The sequence below is a fragment of the Dromiciops gliroides genome, chromosome 2 (assembly GCF_019393635.1).
Source record: "Dromiciops gliroides isolate mDroGli1 chromosome 2, mDroGli1.pri, whole genome shotgun sequence".
NCBI lineage: Eukaryota > Metazoa > Chordata > Mammalia > Microbiotheria > Microbiotheriidae > Dromiciops > Dromiciops gliroides.
Window position 1 is genome coordinate 279,139,054 of NC_057862.1, and position 25,339 is coordinate 279,164,392.

The window sequence follows — 25,339 nt, forward strand, 5'->3', positions numbered from 1 at the left end:
TCTAGCCCAGATTTCTTTCGATGGTTACCTCCCTCAGAATTTAAGTGCTATATTGGCTGAGAATACAACATGCTTCATGGCAGTTGAGATTTTTATCACTGAACTCAAAATGTGTAAGAACCCCACTAATATTCAGAATGATGACCTTCCTTAATAATATTGCTCAGCACAAAATCAAGCAGTTGTGCAGGCAGAAAAATTAATTCAGACATTCTAAAAGAATTTTTAACTCTTACGGTTTGGGTGAGGGGGGGCTTCAGTGATTAAGTGAAATAATTTAATTAATGTTTCACTATATATGTAAAGTTTGCTTGTTAAGTCCTATTTAAATTTTTTTTTATATAAGCTTACCTTATGGTATAATTTGTTGGAAATATATAACTATTAATATGATATATATATGGTATATGGTATGAATGACATGACATGACATGATATGATACATATGATATGATATGATTTGTGTGAGACAATAATGTGGAAATTTATTTTGATTTGGGGACCCTACCTTTAGGCTGAGATTAGAAAGCCTTAGGCCCTCAGGGTCTCTTCTGTGTGGGAGCTGCTGGTGCTCTTTCCCCTCTGCTTCAGCTGAACCAAAAAGCCCTGTGGGCTATATGAGACCCCAGGTCAGACAGCTGGGGGGAAAAAGCCCCCAGCTCCCTCCGCCCTGAGTGGAGATATCTGAGAGATCCTGGGCTTGTCCAGGCTGGGCTCTGGCATGGCCTGTGCTGAGGCACGTGATGCTCAAGCGTGCCCCCAGCCCCAGCCGCAGCCCTGACTGGCAGATTAGCTTGGTGTGTGGGTGCAAAAAGCCCCAAGATTTGGGTGGAGATAAGAAAGATATATATATAGACCTGGGGGATAGACTCAGGGGGGCTGCTGACCAGATTAGAAATGTTGGAGAAGACAGAAAGGGGGGGCTACAAGGACACAGGAGGACTGGAGACCGAAAGACAAGATAGAGAGACAGGGTGGACAAGATTAGAAGTTCCAGGCGCAGCAGGTGGGAAAGAGACGCAGTGGAAAGAGACGCACTGCAATGCAGTCAGGTTGTACATTTTATTTCCCTGTATTCTTAATTTTAAATAGTATCTCATAAATAAACTCTGCTTTGATTATTTAGTTGAGGTTTCTTAATATTTTGTTTATCAATTTGGGAGTGGAGCAGTGTGGTGGAACTTTATAAACGGCCCACATTAAATTAATAGCAGTCAGAAAGCCAAATAGTCAAAAGTCCCCAAAAGTCCAGATAGATTAGCCCCCAAATTAGGCCTAGTCATTCAAAATATTTTCACATTTGAATGGCACCCCAGATGGGACTTATGGCCGAATTATAATTTCTCTAAACCTATAATTTTTCATATAATCATAATTTTTCAAAAGGCCAAAATCATATAATTTTCCATATTAGATATAGTTATTGATAATTAATTTTTGTACAATAATTATTAATAATTGTTTTCTAGGAAAAACCCAGACAGTTTTAGCTACTCTCTCCCCTCACACTGGAAACCTGCTTGGGCACCTTAACAAAATGAATGCAGATTGATTCTTCTGATTAGCTAGGGGAAGAAGCACATCTAGATGGTTGGAATTTGAACTCTAGACCACCCCCAAGTCATGTCAATCAATGGAGCTGAATGATGCTAACCTATTAGCTTAGATCAATATATGGTGACCCAGCTCTATCAAAAAGAGGATAAAAAGACTGGGCCATGAGGGGCTTGCTGTCTTCTTCCCTGGATCCTCTTTTATCCTCCACACAACCCTTCCTTGCCTTCTTGGCTAAATAAGCTGGCTATGAAATTGTTTAGGCCTGAATGCTTTTGACTAGTGGGGAAGTCAGGAAGACATGAGGTCAATGCTTTAATAATATGTGATATTAATAAAAAATGCTTAATATAAAAACTGGTACAATAGCCATTATTATATAATTTGTTAATATTTTAGAAAACCTAGCCTAATCCCCCAATAATTTTTTTTTTTTTTTGGTGAGGCAGTTGGGGTTAAGTGACTTGCCCAGGGTCACACAGCTAGTAAGTGTTAAGTGTCTGAGGCCGGCTTTGAACTCAGGTACTCCTGAATCCAGGGCTGGTGCCTTATCCACTGCACCATCTAGCTGCCCCCATCCCCCAATAATTTAAATAACATATATGATATGAAATATAATAATATAATAAATGTGATATGGTATGGTATGGTATGGTATGGTATGGTATGACATAACCTTATGCTAAGAAGGGAGGGTCTCTAAAGAATCAGAATTTTAGTGATGTGACTTGGGGGATAATCTGGTTCAATTCCTTCATTTTATAGATGATGAAACTGAAACACACAGAAGCTTTATGACATTACCATCTACATGGAGGATTATGATACTCTTCTTATTGGCCTTCCCACAATCATCTTTTCCCCCATTCCATTCTATCCTTCATGCTGCTACCAGAATAATATTTTTATACATAGATCTAATTATATCCTGTCTCCATTCCAAAACCTTCAATACCACCTTATCATCTCTTAAAGTCCTAATTCTATTCATCTGTTTATGTGTCCTCCTATCAGACTGTCAGCTCAATGAAGACAAGGACTATGACTCTCAAGGACTATCTCTCTCAGCACCTAGCACAGTGCTCTTCATAGAGTAAGTATTTATCATATGTTTGTTGAATGAATCAGTGAATGAAATAACTTTCCTAAGATCACACAGTGGACTAGAGCCCAGATTTCCTGACATCCATGATCCATGTTTCTAATTATATTACATAGGAAAGATAGAATGGTCAATGGGCATAGAAGGAGATTTTCTTTCAGTGACTTTGCAGTTATGTGCAACTCTTCTACCTGATACACTGAGGTATAAGCAAAAGACACAAAAAATTTTATCAGAATGCATCGAGACCAGGTAAGACTAATCAAGTCAAGAAAAAGACAATGTAGAAAAAGTGGAGTCATGAGATAAAGGAAAGAGAAAGGAGAGAAGGAAATAAAAAGTGAGAAGTAAAAGTAAGAGAGGACTTTCAATCAATACTGCTCAGAGGTTCCAAGACCATAGATTGCTGGACCTTCTTCAAAGGTGTAAAGAAAGAGGACACTCTGAGTGGGTTATAATCTGGTTAGCATCTAGAACACCACTATGCATAGATACACACTAAAAGATGCTTTTGTATGATGATTCCAGTCATAATTACCATATCAAATAGTCAATGTCAGGAAGACAAAGACTATTTGTCACCGCCCCCCCCCCCCCCCATATCAAGGAAATCTTCCCTCTCTAAGACAGACACTTACAAATGAGGGAATGGAGAAGAAGGAAGTTGACCTGGAGCTCAGGGATTTGTCACCGTCACTGTTTGGTCTCTCCTCAATGCCTTGAGTGAAAGTTCATATGCAAGAAACATGGTGGCACTCATTGGGAACCCCCGGATGGCATTCACTGTGATTCCCCTGAAAAACACCTTTGTAGGAAGGGAATCAAGTTATTTCACAGCTTATATATCCCAGGGTTATTTTGACAAACTATTTTACATATGCATAGCCTTTACAATATGCATTCCCACAAACATATCCTCATATACATACATAATAACACAATGAGACAGTTACAACATGTTACATGACAAGACTTGATTTTTAGGACCTTGGAGGGTTTCTTTCTCCCCTTCATTTCCCCCAGTTTCTTATTTCATTGAGCACTCTATTATCAAAGGTGATCAATGAGGATTCTGACTGTTAAGGTTCCTTCTAGAGCTATGGACTTTTTTTGTTTGTTTGTGGGGGGGGGGCAATGAAGGTTAAGTGACTTGCCCAGGGTCACATAGCTAGTAAGTGTAAAGTGTCTGAGCTCATATTTGAACTCAGGTCCTCCTGAATCCAAGGCTGGTACTTTATCCACTGCACCACCTAGCTGCCTCCAAGCTGTGGTCTTCTAGGAAGGGTGCCTATTGTGGTTCTTTGTGGTTCCTTTTTCAAAGTTTTAAAGACAGGAAGGTTGAGCAAAAGAAAAAAAATATATATATATATAGTATCTTTCCCTCAATGAACTCTTTTAAATTGTTCCTTAATCTCCATCAACATAGACAAAAATAGGGTGGGGGAGTTTAAGGGTGATAGTCTCTGCCCTAAAGTGGTACAGAGTGAAAACAGCACTTGGGTCAATCAAACATGAGAAGTATTAGGACAAATATTGTGTTGATGAAACCACTTCCACTGGACCATAGATTCCTTTCTCTGCAAAAAAACAAAACAACCCAGACAAACACACAAAAAAACCCTCTCTCTTAGCACAGGAAAATCTGATTTGCCTCCCTGTCTTTTAGCTATTTATTTTATCCTCATAAACACTGTTAATTGCAGATATTGGTCAGTCTGGGATTAGAATTGGGAGGAAATGATTAAGGGGAAGAATTCTAGGAGAAGAGAGATTTAAAACAAAGAATTTGCCAAAGCACTGACTCTGGTTGAGAGCTCAGAGAAAAAGAGGCAGGGCCCCTCCTGCTCAGAGGATATAGGGGCAGAGGAAATGAGTTGGTGGGGAAAATAATCTTGAGTAAAGGGCATGACTCTCCAGGGTACTCCAGCAGAGAATTAAAAAGCATGGGAAAGGTACAGCTAGGTGGTACAGTGGATAGAGCACTGTCGCTGGATTCAGGGGGACCTGAGTTCAGATCCAGCCTCAGACACTTAACAATTACTAGTCTGGGCAAGTCACTTAACCCCAACTGCCTCACTTAAAAAAAAAAAAAACATGAGAAGGAAGTATAAATTATGTATGTGTGTATGTGCATATCTGTTTATGTACATATGTGTATATTTTTGTGTGTCAATGACATTATTAAAATGAACAATTTTTAAGTATCTAAGAATTCTGATCAATGTAATGACTCAATTATGATTTCAGAGGACCAATGATACATATTATTTACTGTCTGGCGGAGAAATGATGAACTCAAGATGTAGAACCACCCATATATTTTTGGAAATGGATAATGTAAGAATTTGTTTTGCTTGACTATGCATATTTATGTCAACACTGTTTTCTTTCCTTCTTTCTTTTTTTGTGTGTTAAGTGACTTGCCCAGGGTCACACAGCTAGTAAATATCAAGTGTCTGAGGCCGAATTTGAATTCAGATCCTTCTGAATCCAGGGCCGGTGCTCTATCCACTGCACCACCTAGCTGCCCCTCTTCCCTTCTTTCCTTTTTTTTTTTTTTTAGTGTGGCAATTGGGGTTAAGTGACTTGCCCAGGGTCACACAGCTAGTACGTGTCAAGTGTCTGAGGCCGGATTTGAACTCAGGTACTCCTGACTCCAGGGCCGGTGCTCTATCCACTGTGCCACCTAGCTGCCCCCTTCCCTTCTTTCTTAATAGTTATTGGAATGGAGGGAGAATAAACAAATGCTTGTTAATTTAAAAAATATATTTACAAAACGGAATTAGATTTATCCTGCCTAGGGACGGACTTTGAGCAAACAAACAAAAATCTTAGATCATTCTTAAAGTGGAATGAACTGTCCTATGGGGCACTGGTTCCCCATTTCTGGAGTCTTTCAAGTGCATGTTGTATTAACACAGCTGAGGGATGAAGGGAATAGTTCCTGTCAAGTTATGGTTTGTGTTCCAGTGCCCTTTAAGATCCTTAAACCTGTAAGGTAATTTCTATATGTGGCAAGTCAGTGCCTGAATCTCAGGTAGTTTTGGGTCAGTTATTTTCATCTATGAATTCTATAGTCAGTCACTATAAGTTTCTGTGTTTGGGTGAGGAAGAGAGCAAGGTTCTGTATATTTTGGGATGAATTATCTCCTAATAAGAGGAATGATAATATTAGCTAGACTTTACATAGCAAATTAACATTTGAAAAGGGCTTTATGCCTATTATCTCATTTGATCCTCACAATGACCCTATCAGATAACTACTATTATTATCCACATTTCACAGATGAGAAAATTGAATCTGAGAAAGTTTAAGTGATTTGCCTGGGGTGGCAATTTAAAAAATTTCCCAGATAGGATTTGAACTCAGTGCACCGACAACACTTAACTGTCTTTTCTCAGTTCATGAAACTGAAAAAAAGAGTCAGTACCTCCTTCTGGTCCTGTGGTGTGAGATGATTTAGAGCAGGGGTCCTTAATCTTTTTTCTATCATAGACCCCTTGGTCAGCCTGGTAAAACCTGCATATCCTTTTTCAGGATAATGTTTTTAAATGCATAAAATAAAATACGGATTACAAAGGAAGACAACTGTTAATAAATATATTATCAAAATATTTTAAATAATTAAGTCCACAGACCCCAGTTTAGAAATTTATAAAAATGTCACTGTTAGCATTCAACATTCAGTGCATAGACATTGAGGTGGCTTACACAGTGGTGAGTGAAAAAGAAAACACCAGCACTTTAACAGTATTTTGAGAAGCCAACTCTTAACCTTTCTAAAAATTCCACAGGACTACAGATTACATAACCAGTGGTATGTAAGGAGTTGAAACAAACTTGGAGGGGAAAATTCCATCAACTGGCTTTGCAGCTACTCACCTGGTTACCTGGACTGATCCCTGCTCTCAGAGAGCAAAGTTTCTGTCCTATTGAGTCCAGCTAAAGCCACAAGTCTCCCTTTGGCTTAAACAAGGGCACTGGTCACAAGCTCCACACCACCCCAGGCACATGGAAAGTTACAAATCTCTCACTCAGAAGAATGGACAGCCTATTCATGTGCCTACCCATCTGCTCATATTCAGATCTGAAGGATGGAAAAGATGCTAAGAACCGCAATCTCTCTTTTTTTAATGTAATAAACATTTTTATTTATACTTTGGGTTCCAACTTTTATCCTTCCTTCCTTCCATTCCTCCCCTCTCCCTTTCCTGACGAGGTAAGCAATCAGATCTGCGTTATACATGTATGATTATGTAGAACATTACCACATGTGTCATTTTGCACAAGAAAACTTGATTAAAAGGGAAAAATGAAAGAAAGTGAAAAATAGCATGTCTGTTCCATCAATGTCAGTTCTTTCTTTGGAGGTGGGTAGTGTGTTTCTTCAATAGTCCTTTAAGATTGTCTTGGATCATTGTATCGTTGAAGAACTACCATCTCTTAAACTAGACTTCTAGATTCATAGAAAATGGAATGACCAGAGATAGAATATAAGTTCCAAGAAATTTTCTCAAGTGTTGGAAAACTAAAGGAGAACCAATGTTTTATTTAAAATGGAAATGCTGCTATCTAGGTGCTCAATAAACATAGGGAGAAGAGAGAGACTAAGAAAAAACAAAAACAAAGAGTCAGACATAGAATGATAGGAAAGAAACAAAACAAAAAAAACAAACAGAAAAAGAGAAATAGATAAGGAGAGAGAAGGGGGTAAAGTCCCCAGAAGCAGAGACATGTATAGGTGGATGTATATATACACAAACACATGCAAGACTTAGAGTGCAAAATTACCTCAAGCTATCATATATACATTTTAAAATAAAATTTGCTCAAAGAGATCTTCCAAAATGGAGGTTATCCTTGAATATAGGACCCAAACCAATTTCCTTGGAGAAAAAGTTCTATCATCTTTAAAAGGAGGGAAAACATATGGATGTAGTCTTTCTTGAATCTACTGAAATGCATAGATTTTCTCCTATTGAAATCCTACTCAAGCAAGGAGAAATTATCAACAGCTACAGGTTCACACGACCTTGAGGATCTTTGGGGCTTTCTACACTTATCCCTACACTGATATTCCTATCAAACATATCCCAAGAGTGTGTATAAATTAAAATAGCTGCTTCAGAAACCAAAGCATGAGATATCTATGCCTCGGGCACTAATTTCAATGTTTATAGTACTATGAGGTGTACAACAGCTTTCCTCATACCAACCCTGTGATACAGGTCAATATTAGTAGCACCATTTTACAGATAAGAAAACTGAAGCCCCAAAAGGGGAGACTTGCTCAGAGTCACTGCCCAATTAATGAGTGTAGAGTTGAGAAAGAAGAGTTAGGAGGACATGGTCAGTTCCTTCGATATGGATAGACAAGGGATTCAATTTGTCTTATATGGACTCAGAGAATAGAACTAGGATCAATGGGTAGAAATGGTAGACACATAGATTTCAACTCAAAATAAAGAATTATTTCCTAACAACCCAAGTGATCTAGTAGTTGAACAGGCTGACTTAGGAGGACATGGCATCATAGAGTTAGAACTGGAGGGGACTTCAAGCCAATCCAGTTGTCATACCCCCTCATTTTATATCTGAGGACACTGAATCCCAATAAAGTAAGTGACTTGCCCAAGGTCATCTAAGTATGCGAGGCAATACTTGAACTCAGGTTGTCTGACCCCAAATTCAGTGCTCTTTATACTATTTCTTCCCCCCCCCAACCAGATGCTAGCACCTTCTTCTCTGATGTAACCTTTCATCAACTTTGTATATAACTCATGTACTTAAGAACTTGTATGTCCATCTTTCTCATTAGAATGTTTGAACTTCTTAAGGACAAGAGATGGCGTGCCCTTTTCCCCCCAGTATCTACAAAGCAGTGCCGAGCATACACTAAGCACTTAATACATGTTTGTTGACTGACTATGCTTTGGAGTCTGAGCTCAGTAATGGATGCTCCCTATCCTTCTCTTCCCTCAAAACTACCAATCCTTTGACATCAGGTAATGCCATTTTTTCTTTCTTAGACTCCTTTCAGGATGTGATTGCTCCTTTTTGGAGCCACTCTCCACTATTGTTATCCATCTCTCCAGCCCAAATTGCATTCTGCCTCATGTCCCATTTGTGTGTGGCTCTGAGTCTTATGTTCCTGCAGGATTGACAGCTCCCTGATTTGAGTCTTGATTGCCAGTGGAACCATTTACCCTCTCTGGTCACCTCTGGAGCCTTCAGTCTCTTCTATACACTGAGCACTGAAGGAGACTAGATTAATTTTAGGGGCTTCCCAACATTCTAGGTCACATTCTTGGTGACAAACATAAGAGAAGCAGAGATGGGAACTTCAGGAGGAGGACCTGACTGTGAAATAACCATACAGGCATACACAGAGACAAGCATATGTGTACACATAGATGCAGATACCCACATGATCCGCACAGAGCCACATAGACAGACCTGAGTACACATACATAAATATACAGATGTATATGGACACACTGGAGGTGTCTCTAGGTATAGCCTGAATTTATATCCCAGATCTGTAACTGACATACCTGGGGAATGTTTCAGGGGATGGTGATAAGGAATATTTGGAAATACCCCAATACAGCGAGCTCAGTATCCCCCAACTGTGACTTTCTTGTCAGTGTGGCCAGACCCTGGGTAGAGGATGGGCTAAGAAGGAAAGGAACCTCCTTAGTCCACTGTGGTTCCTGGCTCAGATATGGGGAGAGGCCTCAGATGTGGGACAAGGAGGGAAGGAAGAAGCTATAGGATCTGGGATGAGATCTATGATACTCCTTCTTATGGCTAAGCAAAGGAGTCTGCATACTGTAAGTAATTAATAAGTGTGTTTGAATGAAATGGAAGATCTGAATTAGGAGGAAAAAAACACTGGGTTGGGGTGGCTAGGTAGCGCAGTGGATAGAACACCCGCCCTGGAGTCAGGAATACCTGAGTTCAGATCCGGCCTCAGACACTTGATACTTACTAGCTGTGTGACCCTGGGCAAGTCACTTAACCCCAATTGCCTCACTAAAAAACAAAAAACAAAAAAAAAACCACTGGGTCTGATTCTTGGCTTTGCTACTTAATGCTTGCAATACCCATTTGTCTGGACTTCAGTTTCCTCATCCATAAAATGGGGGAATAGACACTGATGACGTCTCAGGTCCCTTCCATTTTCGGGGTAACTGTGTCAGGAGCTCTGCGTATTTGTCAGGTCCCTTTCAGCTCTAAGTCCTATGAAATTTCTCACCTGTCTTTTGCTTTGTGATAACAATAGCCTACATGGATGTAGCACTTTAAACCTTTCAAAGCATTTTACATGTTTAATCTCATCTTTATTGACAATATTGATCAATTATTAGAGATGAGAAGTAACATGGAGAGAGGGTCAGCCTTGAAATCAGGAAAATCTGGATACAAGTTACAAGCAGTTGCCCATGGCAATTATCTATGAGTTGTACATCTGCACGGTGAGGGAAGATTTCACACTAGGAGTTCCCTGAACACATCACAAATTTAGTCCTCTTCCTTCCCTCCCCAGTTTAAAAAAAAATCACGGTATGAAATATTTAGAATTAAAAGGGGCCTTAGAGATCATTTAGTTCAACTCCCTGGCTTTTCACAGGAGAAAACAGCTCTGAGTGATTTGCTCAGGGTCAATTCCCTGAGGTCAGTTACAGATCTGGGATATAGACTAAGATCTTTTTATTCCAAACCCAGCACACTAGGTAAAACTAGGCTTTAGAGAGGTTGAATGATTTGCCCAAGGTCACAGAGGAAACCTGTGCTGGAATACATATTAGATTCCTAACTCCCTGACTGTTGTATATCTCCCATATCCCCTTTGTCTTAGTAATATTTTTTAACTATGGTATTTTTAACATGAAGCCAAGTACCCCACAAAGTTTTACTTCAGTATTGCTTACTTTAAGTCCTTCCTTCTGGTAGCTCTGGGAGATACAATCCATGACACCTTTGTATTTATTGTAATAGACCCCATCTGCTTGGAGTCGACTTTTTACCACATCCATGGGAGTCGCCGTTCCCCATGAAATTGCTCCTACAAAAAGAAAGAAATATATACACAAGAGAAAGTTAATATGATAGAGCCTACTGCAGAGTCAGTAACCTGATCACATATGGGATTCAGTTGGGGAGAGTGAAGAGAAATTTTTGGCTTGAATGATTGATGAGCCCATTTACCTGGCATAGAGGAGTTGTGATATGTATCAATTAAATCCATGAAGAGATCCTTGAACTATAGCTGCAGTGAAAAAGGGTTAGACTTGGAGTTAGGAGACATCAGCTGAAATCCTGGCTCTGGCACTAGCTGTCTGATAATGGATAGGGGTAACATCTCACAAGATTGCTCTGAGAGGAATGATATGGAAACTCTAATGTGCTATGGAGACATGGATGCGGTGCTAGCAATTCTAAGCAACCTACTGGCAAGTCTACTGGAAACAGGGCTGTGCTGGAAGCAACCAGCACTTTAAAATAGATGTGTGTATACACATACATAAACAATGCATACATGTGTATATATACACATATGTTTGTACATATAAATACACCTATAGGTATATACACAATGCACTGTTTTCCATTAATTCTAGCAGCTTCTTGGCTTGTCTTTCATACTCTGTCTTTTTTTTTTTTTCTTGCAGGCCAATGAGGGTTAAGTGTTTTGCCCAAGGTCACACAGCTAGTAAGTACCAAGTGTCTGAGACCAGATTTGAACTCAGGTCCTCCTGAATCCAGGGTCAGTGCTCTATCCACTGTACCACCTAGCTGCTCCCATACTCTATCTTGATTACAATCACAACCATGTCAGATAAGTGTAAAATTGGGGTCAAGCCCTGATTTCTAGAATTTGCAATTTCTGAAGTGCAAATACTAACTGTAAATTTAACAGTTGGATTTCACAAGCATGCATGAGCTGGTTCCAACAAACCTTTGAGTGGAAAGTACTGACTTTTATTTCTTACTACCCGTATGACTGGGAAAATCATTTACATTTCATAAGCCTCAATTTCCTCATCTGTACAATGTGCCATTTGAACTACATGGCCTTAGAAGACCCTTGCAGTTTGAAAGCTATCATTCTTTAAGTTAAAAAGACAGTTGGATCATTACATATTTATTTGTATACGCATGAATACAAACCTAGCTGTACATAAATCTAGATACACATATGCCACACATACATATGCGTATACATATACACACCTATATGCAACAGAAACTCATACAAGGTTTTACTCAGAGGTGGTAACTTGACCGTGAGAGGAGCTAGCACTCATCACGATGGTCACATTGAGCCCCTATACACTTTAAAGCTAGAGAAGTACCTTTCCCCATTCTTTGAAAGACTGAGCTAGGTATCATTCTCTATTTTTGAATGGTGAGGATAGTGGTTCTCAACTGCCGTCTAAGGACTCCTGGGTGTCCTAAGTCCCTTTCAGGAGATCTATAACGTCAAAACGATTTATACAATAATATCAAAATATTATTAGCCTATTAAAATGCTCTTCCCTTTTCCAAATATATACATATGTGAAGCCCGATTTTCTTTATATATTTCAATCAAAACAAAAGATTGTAAAAGATCTAAACCAGAAGATGTGGGAACCCAGCTGCCTTCTATTAATCCAGACATTTAAGAGATATGCAAAAATTTGTAAAACAGTGCCATTTTTTTTAGTAAATTTTTTTGTTTTGGAAAATAGTTACTTTTTGTAAAAATGTGTGATCTTTGTTAATATATAATGAGATTATTTTCATAGTTTTAAAATGTATACTTTTAATTTCTAACGTGGTAAATATCAATAGATATAACCCATTTGGACAAAAGTTCTTTGGGATCTTCAATAAATTTTAAAAGCACAAAGGAGTCCTGAGACCAAATGACCGAGACCTGTTGAATTAGAGCATACCCTTATGTCTCTATATTGTCTTATAATTTTCATTCTTTTCTTTTTTTAAAAAAATTATTATTATTATTATTATTATTATTTTTTTTTTTGCAGGGCAATGAGGGTTAAGTGACTTGCCCAGGGTCACACAGCTAGTAAGTGTCAAGTGTCTGCGGCCGGATTTGAACCCAGGTACTCCCTGAATCCAGGGCTGTTACTTTACCACTGCGCCATCTAGCTGCCCCAATTTTCATTATTTTCAATGAACATCATATTACTTTTTATCAAAGTGTCAATAAAATGTGTTGGATCACAGAATGTTATAGCTGGAATAGGCTTTTATGACTCATTTTACAGACCAGAGAAAGCAAGTGACTTGGGACTAAACGGATTAGAACCTAGAGGGAGGGAGGGAAGGAGGGAGAGAAACACAGAGAGAGAGAGACAGACAGACAGAGACAGAGACAAAGACACAGAGACAGAGACAGAGAGAGACAGAGAGAGACAGAGATAGAGACACAGAGACAGAGAGAGAGAGAGACACAGAGAGACAGAGAGAATCTGTAATAGCATTTTTGGTTTTTAAATGATCTTTTTTTTAAGGTCCACAAAGGAAACACCATATGCCGCTTTCTGCTTTTGCAAAGTCTTCTCTAGTTAACTGGTAGATTTGACATAGAAATTTCCCCTGGGGGCAGCTAGGTAACTCAGTGGATAGAGCACTGGCCCTGAAGTCAGGAGGACCTGAGTTCAAATCTGGCCTTAGACATTTGACACTTACTAGTTGTGTGACCCTGGGCAATTCATTTAACCCTCATTGCCCTGAAAAGAAAAGAAAAAAAAAAGAAATTGCCATCAAAGGCTTTATCATTTCAACCAGATTAACTAGGTCTGAGTAGAATTGCTTTCCAGAAGGGCTACTATGTGGGAGGAGAGAAAGGACCAGCCCAGTAAAGTCACTGACTTATCTCATAGGCCTCTGCTTCCCCCAGATGTAGTGGGCATCTGATATTTTAAAAGTAATGTTCAGCAATCATTGCTTTTGAGCTGCCAGACAGCCTGGTTACAAACCAAAAAGACAAACCTTTCCATTCAGCAAATTCAATGCTTCTTTTAAACCCCCCCTCTTAGGCTTCTGTGCAAACATAGAAACCATTAAATTCATGGGCAGGGAGAGGGAAAAAAGAGAGAATTGATGCCAAAGTCCGAATTTTGCAACTGTTGCTTTACTGGTTCCCTTAATAACAAAACTAGTGACTCACGGAGAGTTTTGTTTTCTTCACAACTCTCTGTTGAACTAAGGATGACAGCTATTCTCCCCATTTTCCAGCTAAGGAAATAATTTTGCTGAGATTGTTTTACTTGATCATTGTCACAGATCTAGATATCACAGCCACAACTCAAATCAAAATCTTCTGACTGTGGATACACGGTTCTTTTAGTTCTGTATGCTGAATAAAATAAATCTAGACCTCTTGGAGCCTCCCTGACCCCCAAGCTCCTATTATTGCCAACATGCAGAGGCTCTATATGATCCTTGTTGGAAGTTCCTTACAGCAATGATGTCACAGGTCTGATTGCAGAGAGAGAGAGAGAGAGAGAGAGAGAGAGAGAGAGAGAGAGAGAGAGACACACACACACACACACAGAGCAAGCACAAGAGAGCGTGTGTCAAGGTAGTATGTCCTCAGAAAGACCTACAGTGATAGCAGTTTGAGACTGAGACACATGGAGATTCACCTTATGATATGGATAAAATAGATCACAGAAACTGATCTACTGGGATCCATATTCCTACTTAAATTCTAATCAGAAATAGGAAGAGGCATGGAGCCAGGCATATAGTTAGGAGAAGAGAAGGGAGTCAAGCCTCTTGAATCCCATAGTAAGGATACTCCAGTCCTCATAGTTATAGAGACTCCAGGGGCAGAAGGAAGAGAGGGAGGAGGAGCTAAATGGCACAGAATTTAGAGATGAAAGCAGCTTTAGAACATAGAATGTATCACAATTGAAAGAGAACATAGAGATCACCTCATTCAAATACTGTATCTTACAAATAAGCAAACAGCTCCAGAAGGTAGGAAGTGTCTTGTCAAATGCTACACAGGAGGCAGTAGAGGCTCTTTTAATCCAGGGCTCTTTCCATTCTCCCCAAACCAATGCTCTACACCTTCCCCAACTTCTGAATTTCATCTATCTTTGATCCTACAATTTTTTTGACTAACATAGGAGTATGGGACATGTATTGCCAAGCTGCTCGACCCTATTTTTCCTGCTGGGTGCTCCCTATTGTCTCCACCATGTATGCATGCCAGTATTTCATGGATTCTGGCAGCCAGAGGTCAAGGGACCTCTACACATTCAACTCGCTCTGCTTGGCCCAGGATGGTAGAACTAGAAAGGACTGGAGGAAGGCATGGTGTACAAAAGTGGAATGGGCTGCTTTTGCAGGGAGTGAATTTTCCATAGCTGGAGGTCTTTAAGCAGAGGCTGGATGACCTTTGTTATACAAGGGACTGCTTGTTCAGGAATCCTTCTTAGGATTGGACTGTTGTTGTTTGTCCTTTGTTCTTGAAGAGGACTATGACATCGGGAGGTGATGTCATGACTTGCACGGAATTGAATTTAAGGGAGGGAGGGCTGTGCAAAGTCATCAACCTCACTCTCTCTTCCAGAGACATCTGGGTCCAGTGGCAAGATATACATTAGGATGACTGGAGATGGTCCGGGGTTGTTTAAAGCAATTGGGTTTAAGTGACTTGCCCAGGGTCACACAGCTAGTAAGGGTCTGAAGTGATATTTGAACACAGTTCCTCCCAACTTCAGGGCCAGTGCTCTATCTACTGTGCCACCTGGCTGTCCTAGGATTGGACCAGATATCTTTTAAGTCCCTTCCCACCAAGTGTCCATAACCTAGTGATTCCTCACTGCTCTGTTAGGGGAAATGAAGGTTAAGACCAAAGTCTGGCATACAGTTCACCTATTAGTCCATCTCTTTCCTAAGATGAGTTAAAGAAAGGGGATTATTCGTACCTGCAATGCCCCCTGCCAACCATACTGTATAGGGATTGGCATCTGTGTAGTTATCAGGAGTGATCCATTCGCAGATAAACACATAAGGGATGAAGTAGAGGCAATAGCCTGGGACATCCCTGAGCAGCATGGCATTGGCCCCCCGGTAGAGTCCCATTAAGCCATCCTTCTGGACAATTGATGTCACGCAGTGAACAGGCCCCTTGTACTTAGGTTGGTTCCAAAGGTCCTTTGCTTTGGGCTTCAAATGGAGGTTTGCTGCACATAGAGGGGAGAGAGGATTGCAGTTAAGTAAATGGTCATCACAGTCACCCATACTTGCTTTGTGTCACTCACTCCTATTTGCCTATATAATTTCAATACCATTCTCTGAATCTTTGCTAGAGACCTAAGGGTGATTATTTACTGTACCTTTGTAACCACCGGATACTACAGCTGTTGCTTTTGTTGCTGCTGCCAAACACTGATTTTGGCATTCATCACTCTTAACACGTGCCAAGAAAGTCTTCAAAGAGGTGAGACTTCTGACATTTAAGGGAAAAAACATTTTTTGGTGTTTTTATTATAATTATCAATGGAAGATAGGAGCACCTAAGAAGAAGGCAGATTCGGGAAGAGAACAGCTATTGAACAACCAGATTGCATCTTTCTCAGTCAATACCACTTTTGAAGAAAATGTTGCTAAATATATGTCCTAAGACAACTATAAAAATGTCAATGAAAACATCCCTAAAAGGAAGGAAAACCCTAAGTAACTGAAAAAACAACAACAGTTGAAGGTCCTGGGGAACCTAAAATGAAAAAAAAAAAATCATGCCTCACTCACAAAAGAAAAGTAGAAGTCCACAAAAGAGAATATTGCATGCATTTCCAGACAGAGACACTGATTTGGATGTTTTTATAAACTGTTTTTTTTTTGTTTGTTATTATTATTTTTTTTTTGTCAGAAGGAAGGATTTCATGAATGGCCAGGAAGAATGAATGTGAGAATATTCTGCTGCCCTGAAAAAAGTCATTAGGAAATTCACTTCTCCTCTGCATATTTGTGTATAATTTATCTAAGAAAAAACAGTTTGAATGAATTTAAATTTCTTAAAAGAAATTTTGAGTGATGGGGCAAAGTAGAGGAAACGCTTGAGGCTTAGGTGATAAGAGGATTGCTCTGATGCCTAATCAATGAACTGGAAACAGTTTCAGAGTTTCACTAAATGATTTTTTGTTCCCAAGAGGAAAACTCCAAGGAAAAGCTCAGGTAGCAAAGTCTTCAATAGACATACCCTCACACTAACCCTTCCAATGACAGTTCAACCTCCAAATGCAATTCAACCAACATTTATTAAGCCCATACTATGTTCAAGGCCTTGTCCTAGATACTGGGTATGGAAAAACAAAAATGAAAGCAAAGGGAGAGACATAACAGGCACACAGTTAAACAAACACAAGGCAAATTGAGGAGGAAGAGAACACTCAATTCTAGCACCATATGGGGGGGGGAGGTGGGCAGGATGGGGAGGGGCCAGGTACAACAAACATGGAAAGTTAAACATCCTCCTGGGCTTGGCCTTCACTGCAGTTCTCAGCAATTCCTTCTCAGTTAGTGGGAAGGAAATTTTGAGGTTGTGTCATTTTATTCAGTGAAGAAAATCTTTTTAACTTACTGTTTTATCATTTTTTTTTAGTGAGGCAATTGAGGTTAAGTGACTTGCCCAGGGTCACATAGCTAGTAAGTGTTAAGCGTCTGAGGTCGGATTTGAACTCAGGTACTCTTGACTCCAGGGACGGTGCTCTATCCACTGTGCCACCTAGCTGCCCCCTTACTGTTTTATCATTGTGTCGAGTGGCAAAAGAACCAAGACAAGCAGCACTTCTACTCTTTACCATCCCCTAGCTTGGAGCCATATACACAAGGAATGAATGGATGAAAGACTATATAATTCCTTCCTTCCTCCCTCTCTGGCCCCTCATCCTTTACTCTTATATTCCTCTATAGGCCTTTTCCTTTTGCTTTTTTTTTCTTCTCTTCTTCTACATTAGGCTTCAAATGGCACCAAATGGATCCTACTTTCCCACGAAAGGCATTCCATGAACTCGAGGTCTATGAGCCTTCGAGACAGGTTCTAGAGTCTCTGATTAAGCATGGCAGGTTTCTCCTTGTTGCTCTGACATATGCTAGCCCTAGACCGTTCTTGCCATTTCTTGTCTCATTCCCAATATTCAGTTTTAAGGGCAGCCAAGCTTCATAAATATTAGCAGAGTACAAAGTTTAACAAATTATATGGTCCATAAACAGGCATTAGCAACAAAGAAGATATCCAATGATTGGGAAATGACTAAATGATTGTGGTACATGAATAAATAAGATACTATTGTCCTTTAAGAAATTATAGATATGGTGAATACAGAGAAGCATGAAGTCTTCCCATTTCAACTGGTGTGAAGGGAGGTAATCAAAACTAGAACAACATACAGAATGACTAAAGCGATTCAAATGGAAACAACAACAACAACAAAATGCTGCAAAACTATAATGACCAAGTCTGGTCCAAGGAAGATAGGACACCTCCTCCCTTCTTTGAAGAGGTGGGGACCAAGAATGCAGAATATTGCATATAATGTTTTACCTAGTGCTTGTTTGGCTTTACTAAACTAGTGGCGGGGTTTCCCTTCTTTTTTCATTTTTTTTTTTTGTTACAAGAAATGGCAGGGAGAAGTGCCATATTGTGAAACTTCAATGATATATAAAAGAGATAATGTCAATAAAATATTTTAATGGCCAATGTTCTTTGTCTTTTCACAGTCAACTAAACTCAAAATCTCTCAAAACTCACAGTATTTACAAGGATGAAATGGAATATGACAGTCTCAGTTGGAATTCTGGTCATGGGCTCAAACTGTACTTTTACCTGTCAAAGTAAATAGGTTACAGTTGGAGGGGGATTTTTTTCATTGATCTCTGTGCCTAAACAAACACATTCTGTACCTTTTGTTCATATTTTTTGAAGCTAGTAAATGATAAACACCTGTACTCAGCATTATCCCTATAGTAAAGGGCACTGAACTGTTTTGAGTCCAATTCACCTGTCTTTCCACAGTGCCTCACTGGATCTCATCAAATAAACAGCAGAGGATACAGATGCACCCAGAATCCTCTTTTTGAAGTTACAGGAAGAACAAAGGATTGGGCTGCACTGATTATTCCCAAAACACTTTCCTTTACCTCCCCCAAACTTCCTCTGTAGAAGCTTAATTTATTAAATGAAGCAGATTTCATTGCCTAAAATGGTAAGCCTCACCTACATAATATTCATTTCAAAGTAATAATAATAATACGACTCAGAAGTCAAGGTACTCAGAATCAGCTGTTAGCACATTATAAATTTTCCTGGTTACTCTGCTTGAATCAAAATGCTCTTCCTTAAACTTCTTGTTATGATGTTCAAGTAGATAGAAAAACACTTGCTAGCCTTGGAAACTAACAACTGTCCAACAAGAATTCAGTTTTCCTTCTCCTTATATGAACCATAAGGAAATTCTTTCCAGCCACTCTAGGATAATAATGTGTACAATCAGCTTTTATTGCCCAGAGTTATCCAAGCAGTCATCACTTTTAAAGGACTTTAATTGCCATAGGGACAGTTGCTGCCCAAAATATTGACAGCTGTTAAACAATGTCTCCAGTGACCTCTTCCTGAATGCAAAGTAGATGTCAAGAAATAATGTTGAGAAGAATGGGAGCCAGCACAGATAAGGGGAGGAGGACCATTAATACTTAGAAGTAAGTTACAGGCATGAGTCTTTTCCTTTAGAAAGTTAACTGCATATGCTGAAGAAAATAACATCCTTGCATTCCAAGGAATAAGGAAGGCCCATGGAAAGAAAAGTCATCCAGTAAGGGTCAAAAGAAGAATTAATGAATTAATACTATTAATGCTATGCACCAGCCACTGTGCTAAGTGCTGAGCATACAAAGACAAAGATGCAAATAGTTTGTTCCTTCCAGGCGTATAGGATTGTGGATCTAGAGCTGGAAATACCCCTCAGAGGCCATTTAGTCCAATCTCTTGATTTTACAAATGAAAATGAGGCCAAGAGAAATGAAGTGATTTGTTATGTTCAATCCCAATCATAAGAAGTAGGATTTGAATGTGGGCCTTCTGACTTCAGACACTGTGTACTTTCTATTGTGCCATGGTACCTTTCCCAAAGAGGTTGTTCTGACAAGAGGTCTGCAAGTAGCTGTTTGACAAGACTCTTGTGATAAAAAACTCATCTGTCTTTCTTGAGGCATGAAAGTAGGATATTGTCAAGGAATTACCAAATTTGTTTAATCTGATGATCTCTATCCACTTCTGGTGATGAAAAAATGAAGATAAATAATATTGCAACAAGGACCATACCATCACTAGGGATTATGAAGATCTGGGTAAAATACTTTAGTCTTTGGGAACAGGAGTGGTGTTTTTATTATAATTATCGATGGAAGATAGGAGCACCTAAGAAGAAGGCAGATTCAGGAAGAGAACAGCTGTTGAACAAGGAGTTTTCTTAGAATGTTATACTAACATTCGGTTCTTATTTAAAATAAATGAATCATGAGCTCTTGGTCAAAAAATGGACTGCAGCTAACAAGATCAGGCAAAAATACAGCTGTAATTTTATAAATCTGATCAAAGGGTTTTCAAATGAAAAGGGAAGGTATATAGAGAGAAACTGCCCACATGTATTTACTAACCAAGAGAGCACCAAGGGAAAGTATCTACAACATAGGAGAAAAAAATAGCAATAAAAATAGCAATAAAATATCACCCAGCAATAAAATACATGGGTACATTTGTCTCTATAAAAATATAGCATAGGTAATAAGAAAGGCAAGAAGAAAATGAAGTAGCATTCATGACTGAAATAGGATTATTCAAAAGGAGCAGACTAAATAACTGGGGGGGGGTGCCATATAGTATTGGAATTTAAAAGATAAAATTCAGGAATCTGGAAGGGAAAGCAGAGCAGAAAACATCTGGATGGGGATCAATGACATTAGAAACAACCTCAATTGTCATGGCATTTCATTCTTTCAAAGAAAGAAGAGCTGCTAAGGGAAATTGTAATTTTAGACCTGATTCTGACCAACAAGGAGAAAGAAGTTGACACAGCAATTACATGAAATTCAGAGCTTACTGAACATTATGCAGTTATCTTAGAATTTATGAGGGGGCAGTTAGGTGGCATAGAGGATAAAGCACCAGCCCTGGATTCAGGAGGACCTGAGTTCAATTCCGGCCTCAGACACTTGACACTTACTATCTGTGTGACCCTGGACAAATCACTTAACCATCATTGTCCTGAAAAAGAAAAAAAAAAGAATTTGTGAAATGGGGAAAAACACCTAACAAAATATACCCTAGCTTTTGGAAGAGCACGGTTCAAAAGGGCTCAGAAAAAAAAAAAAAGGATAGCATCTCGTTATATGGAATTATATAGGAGAAAAAAGTCTAAGCATGACAGGAAACTCAAGAATAAAATTCTGAAGAGACAATGAAAAAATGTGAAGTTATTTAAATCAAATGATGTGGATGTGCAGGAAATACACTGGTTAATGTGTGTGTGTTTTTAGTATAGAATATGAATGCAATGGAAAGTAACAGGACTTCTACAAAAGGGTTTCATGCATGGCCCAGGGGCAGTCATGAACTGTGTCTCCTTGGGCACTTTCTTTCCTAAAATAGACCCAGAAGAACTGAGAAAGTGTCTGATTCAGATAAGAGGTATAAGATCAAACACATTCCTTGCCCTCTCATCCTATTAGCCTGGTTTGATGTATAAGGTATGACCTAGGACCTAGGTTCTTGCATACGGTCTTTTATGCATTAATTTATTACCTACCACTGATTACCATATCTAATTTCTCTCTTTGTCTCTCTCTGTCTCTCTCTGTCTCTGTCTCTCTGTCTCTCTCCCTCTGTCTCTCAGTCTCTGGCCTCAGACATTTATAAGCTGTGTGACCCTGGGCAAGTCACTTGGACTTGTTTGCCTTAGTTTCTTCATCTTTAAAATGAGCTGTAGAAAGAAATGGCAAGACACTCCAGTATCTTTGTCAAGAAAACCCCAAAAAGGGATCATGAAAAATCAGACATGACTAAAAATTAGAAAAAAACAAAACAAAAATCTAATGAACTGCCTTAGGAATTACTGAGTTACCCCTCACTAGAGTTTGTCATGTTAAAGCTGGATAACCACTTGTTGACTATGTTGTAGATACACTGAACTCATTTTTCTCTGAGGCTCCATCTAATTATAAGTTTCTCTAATTCTTTTATTCCATGATTTTTTTCTACCAGCTAACATGCTTCTTTATCTCCTGTGGAGATTAGCCAGATTTCCACAATGGCTCTCCTTCCTTTGCAGATCTAAATGGATCAATACCAGTTGTTTCTCAAAACATTGATCTTAATCAAAATGTTACTCCTTCAGGATCTTGAATTTCCTCATGACTGTATCTTCTTAATTACAATACTACTTGGCACCCTGGATATCTAGTCTGTTCCTTTTGAATAGTCATGGGTACCATTTCACCAAGTCTCAGTGATACTAGATAGACAGAGAGAGAGAAAGAGAGAGAGAGATGATAGATAGATGGATGGATGGGTGGATAGAGCATTTATTCAATACATACTATGTGCCAAGGTACTATGGTACTATGCCAATTGTTAAGGATTGAAATACAAGCAAGCAAAACAATTTTTGCCCTGAATGAACTTACATTATAATGGAGGAAATGAAGAGGGGAGGGAAATATCCAGTCTGGGACTTGGAGATGAGTCTCTTGGAAAGTGTCATGGAGGCTTGAATCTGAGACAGATAAGGCAAAAGCTCACCTATCATTACTGAAGCACCCTGGGGCAAAGTCCAAGTTTCTATTGGGATGGAGAACAGTGCCATGGTGAGGAGATCACTCAAGAGGTATCGTAGAGACCTGAGCTCCAGCATGTTACTGAATGTGCCTTCTTCATAAGATTTTCAGATGATTCCATTTGGGTTTTAGAAAAGCTCTGGAAATATCGGCTGGTATCAGTGTACTTCTTATCATCAAATTCAAACCCACTATTGATGAATGTTCTTCTAGGCCCTCTATATTTTTAAGGGTTGAAATAAAATCTAAATTCTAAGAGAGAATTTTAAAATAATTATGGACTTGGGGCGGGGGCAGAGCCAAGATGGAGGAGGAAAGACTGTGACTGTCCCTACTCCTGACAAACCCATCAACACACTCCAAAAATAATGCCATAAGACATCTCCTGGAGCAGCATAACCCACAAAAGAACAGAGTGAGACTAGTTTCTAGACAAAGATGGCTTAATTAGGTGACTGGGATCAACTGCTGTTCAAGCTGAGAGGAGCTCAGCATGGCACAGATATAGTCCCCGGCATGCCTTGCCTCCAGAGCCTTGGAATATTCAGCAGATTCTTCTGAAACAGATCCAGGAGAGATAATTTGAAAATAAGTGGTCTACCTGAAATCCATGATCAAAATAAGAGTTTAGACAGCATCATCCAAGAAATTGTCAGGGAAAATTGTTCTGATATTCTAGAATCAGAAGGTAAAATAGAAATTGAAAGAATCCACCAATCACTTTCTGAAAGAGATTACAAAAGAAAAATTTCAAGGAATATTATAGACAAATTCCAGAGATCCCAGGTCAAGGAGAAAATATTGCAAGCAGCTAGAAAAAGAGGAATTCAAATACAGTACAACTACAGTCAGGATAACACCAGATCTAGCAGCATATACATTAAAGAACAAGAGGGCATGGAATATGATATTCCAGAGGGCAAAGGAACTGGGACTACAGCCAAGAATCACACACTCAGCAAAACTGGATATAATCTTTCAGAGGAAAAAATGGGACTTCAATGAAAAAGCGAACTTTCAGGCATTTGTAATGAAAAGACCTAAACTGAATAGAAAATTTGACTTTCAAATGCAAGACCCTAGAGAAGCATGAAAAGATAAACAGGAAAAGAAATCATAAGGGCTATTAAAAGATTGAACTGTTTACATTCCTACATGGAAAGATAATACTTCTAACTCATAAGAACTTTCTCAGTATTAGGGCAGCTGAAAGGAATATACTTAGACAGAGGGCACAGGTGTGAATTTAATATGAAGGGATAATATCTGTAAAGCATTTATTTTTTGTTTATCATTTTTTGTGGGGCAGGCAGGGTAGGGTGGCTTATGTCTGGCTCTGGATTTGGGCTCAGGGCTTCCTGGGTCCAGGGCTGGTGCTTTGTCCACTATGTCACCTATGACCCATGATAACATCTTTAAAATAAAGTTAAGGTTTAAGAGGAATGCACTGGAGGAAAGGGAAAGGGAGAGATGGAATGTGGTAAAGTAGCTCACATAAAAGAAACAAGAAAAAGCTTATGGAGTGGAGGCGAAGATGGGGAAGGAGTGTGGGTGGGGTGGGGTGAGTGATCCTTACTTTCATCAGAATTGGCTCAAAGAGGGAATAACATACACACTCAAGTGGGTATAGTAATATATTGTTCCCTGAGGGAAAGTGGGAGGAGAAGGGGATAAAGTGGGGAGAGGCAAAGGAAGGGGAGTGCAGATTGGGGGAGGGAGCAGTAAAAAGCCAAACACTTTCGAGGAGGGTGTAATGATTGGAATGACGCCACCTAATGGAGACTTACTATAGGAAAGCTCCACCATGAGGAGAATGCCTCAGAAGGCAAGGCCATGCAGCTTTTCCTTGGCATCAAGAAGTGACGTTTGCTCATGGGTGCTATCAAGGCTATCATCCAATCAACTTGAGGAGCCTCCTATTTTCTGGGAGGGGACAGGAAGGAGGAAGGAGGGCCTGTGCGGAGAGCTCTATGTTTTTTTGGTTCCTGACTTCATGGTGGTGGTGGTGGTGGCAGAGGACTTCACAGGAAAATTGAGAAAAGATAGGAATGCCAGGCTGTTGGAATTCTGTTCTCAATCTTTCTCTTTCTATCTTTCAATAAACCCTTAAAAATCTAAACTCATTTTATCAGTGATTTTAGTCAGTTTCCCCCAAAACTGGGGGAACAGATTAGAACCCACATTTAGAATCTTAAATTACACAAGGGATAAGGTGAAAGAAGATAGAAAATAGAGTAAATATCAAGGGGAGGGAAAAGGATGGAGGGTAATACAGTTAGCAATAGTTATTATGAAAGAAATGATGAGCAGGATGATATCAGAAGAATGTATGAAAAATGCAAACCATCAACAGAGGAAGAACTGATGGCATCTCTACAGATTGAAGTATAATTTTATTTGTTAGTTCCTCTTTCTAAAGTTATTTTGTCTCTTTTCTTTCACAACCTGACTAATGTGAAGATGTTTTGCATAACTGCACAAGTATGACTTATATTGAATTGCTTGATTGCATAGGGAGGGTTGAGGAGGGAGGGAGGAAGAAAATTTAGAACACAAAGTTTTAAAAAATTAATGTGAAAATTTTTTTAACATGTCACTTGGGAAAAATTCTAAATAAAAAAAATAAGAAAGAAATAATTATGGACTCAGTGCAGAGATTATCTTTACAGTAAAGCAGGGCCATAATAAGCATCTTTCGGGATTGGATAATTCATTTGGAGAAATGAAAGATCTAGAATACCAAGGTAAATAATCAAAAGATATAGGGAAGAAGGAGGAATAGCACTTCCTCACCTCAAACTACATTATAAAGCAACAGT

General features: G+C 39.2%; 1 protein-coding gene across 1 annotated transcript in view; it reads right to left on the minus strand.

The window, feature by feature from the left end:
• Window positions 1-25,339, minus strand: part of SLC25A48 (solute carrier family 25 member 48) — a 66,267-nt gene that overhangs the window by 8,755 nt on the left and 32,173 nt on the right. The window contains exons 5-7 of the mRNA XM_043987098.1: window positions 15,614-15,871; window positions 10,592-10,725; window positions 3,295-3,461 (exon numbers count right to left, since the gene is read on the minus strand). Coding sequence (XP_043843033.1) covers window positions 3,333-3,461; window positions 10,592-10,725; window positions 15,614-15,871 — 521 coding nt within the window. The 3' untranslated portion in view covers window positions 3,295-3,332. The remainder of the gene's footprint in view (window positions 1-3,294; window positions 3,462-10,591; window positions 10,726-15,613; window positions 15,872-25,339) is intronic.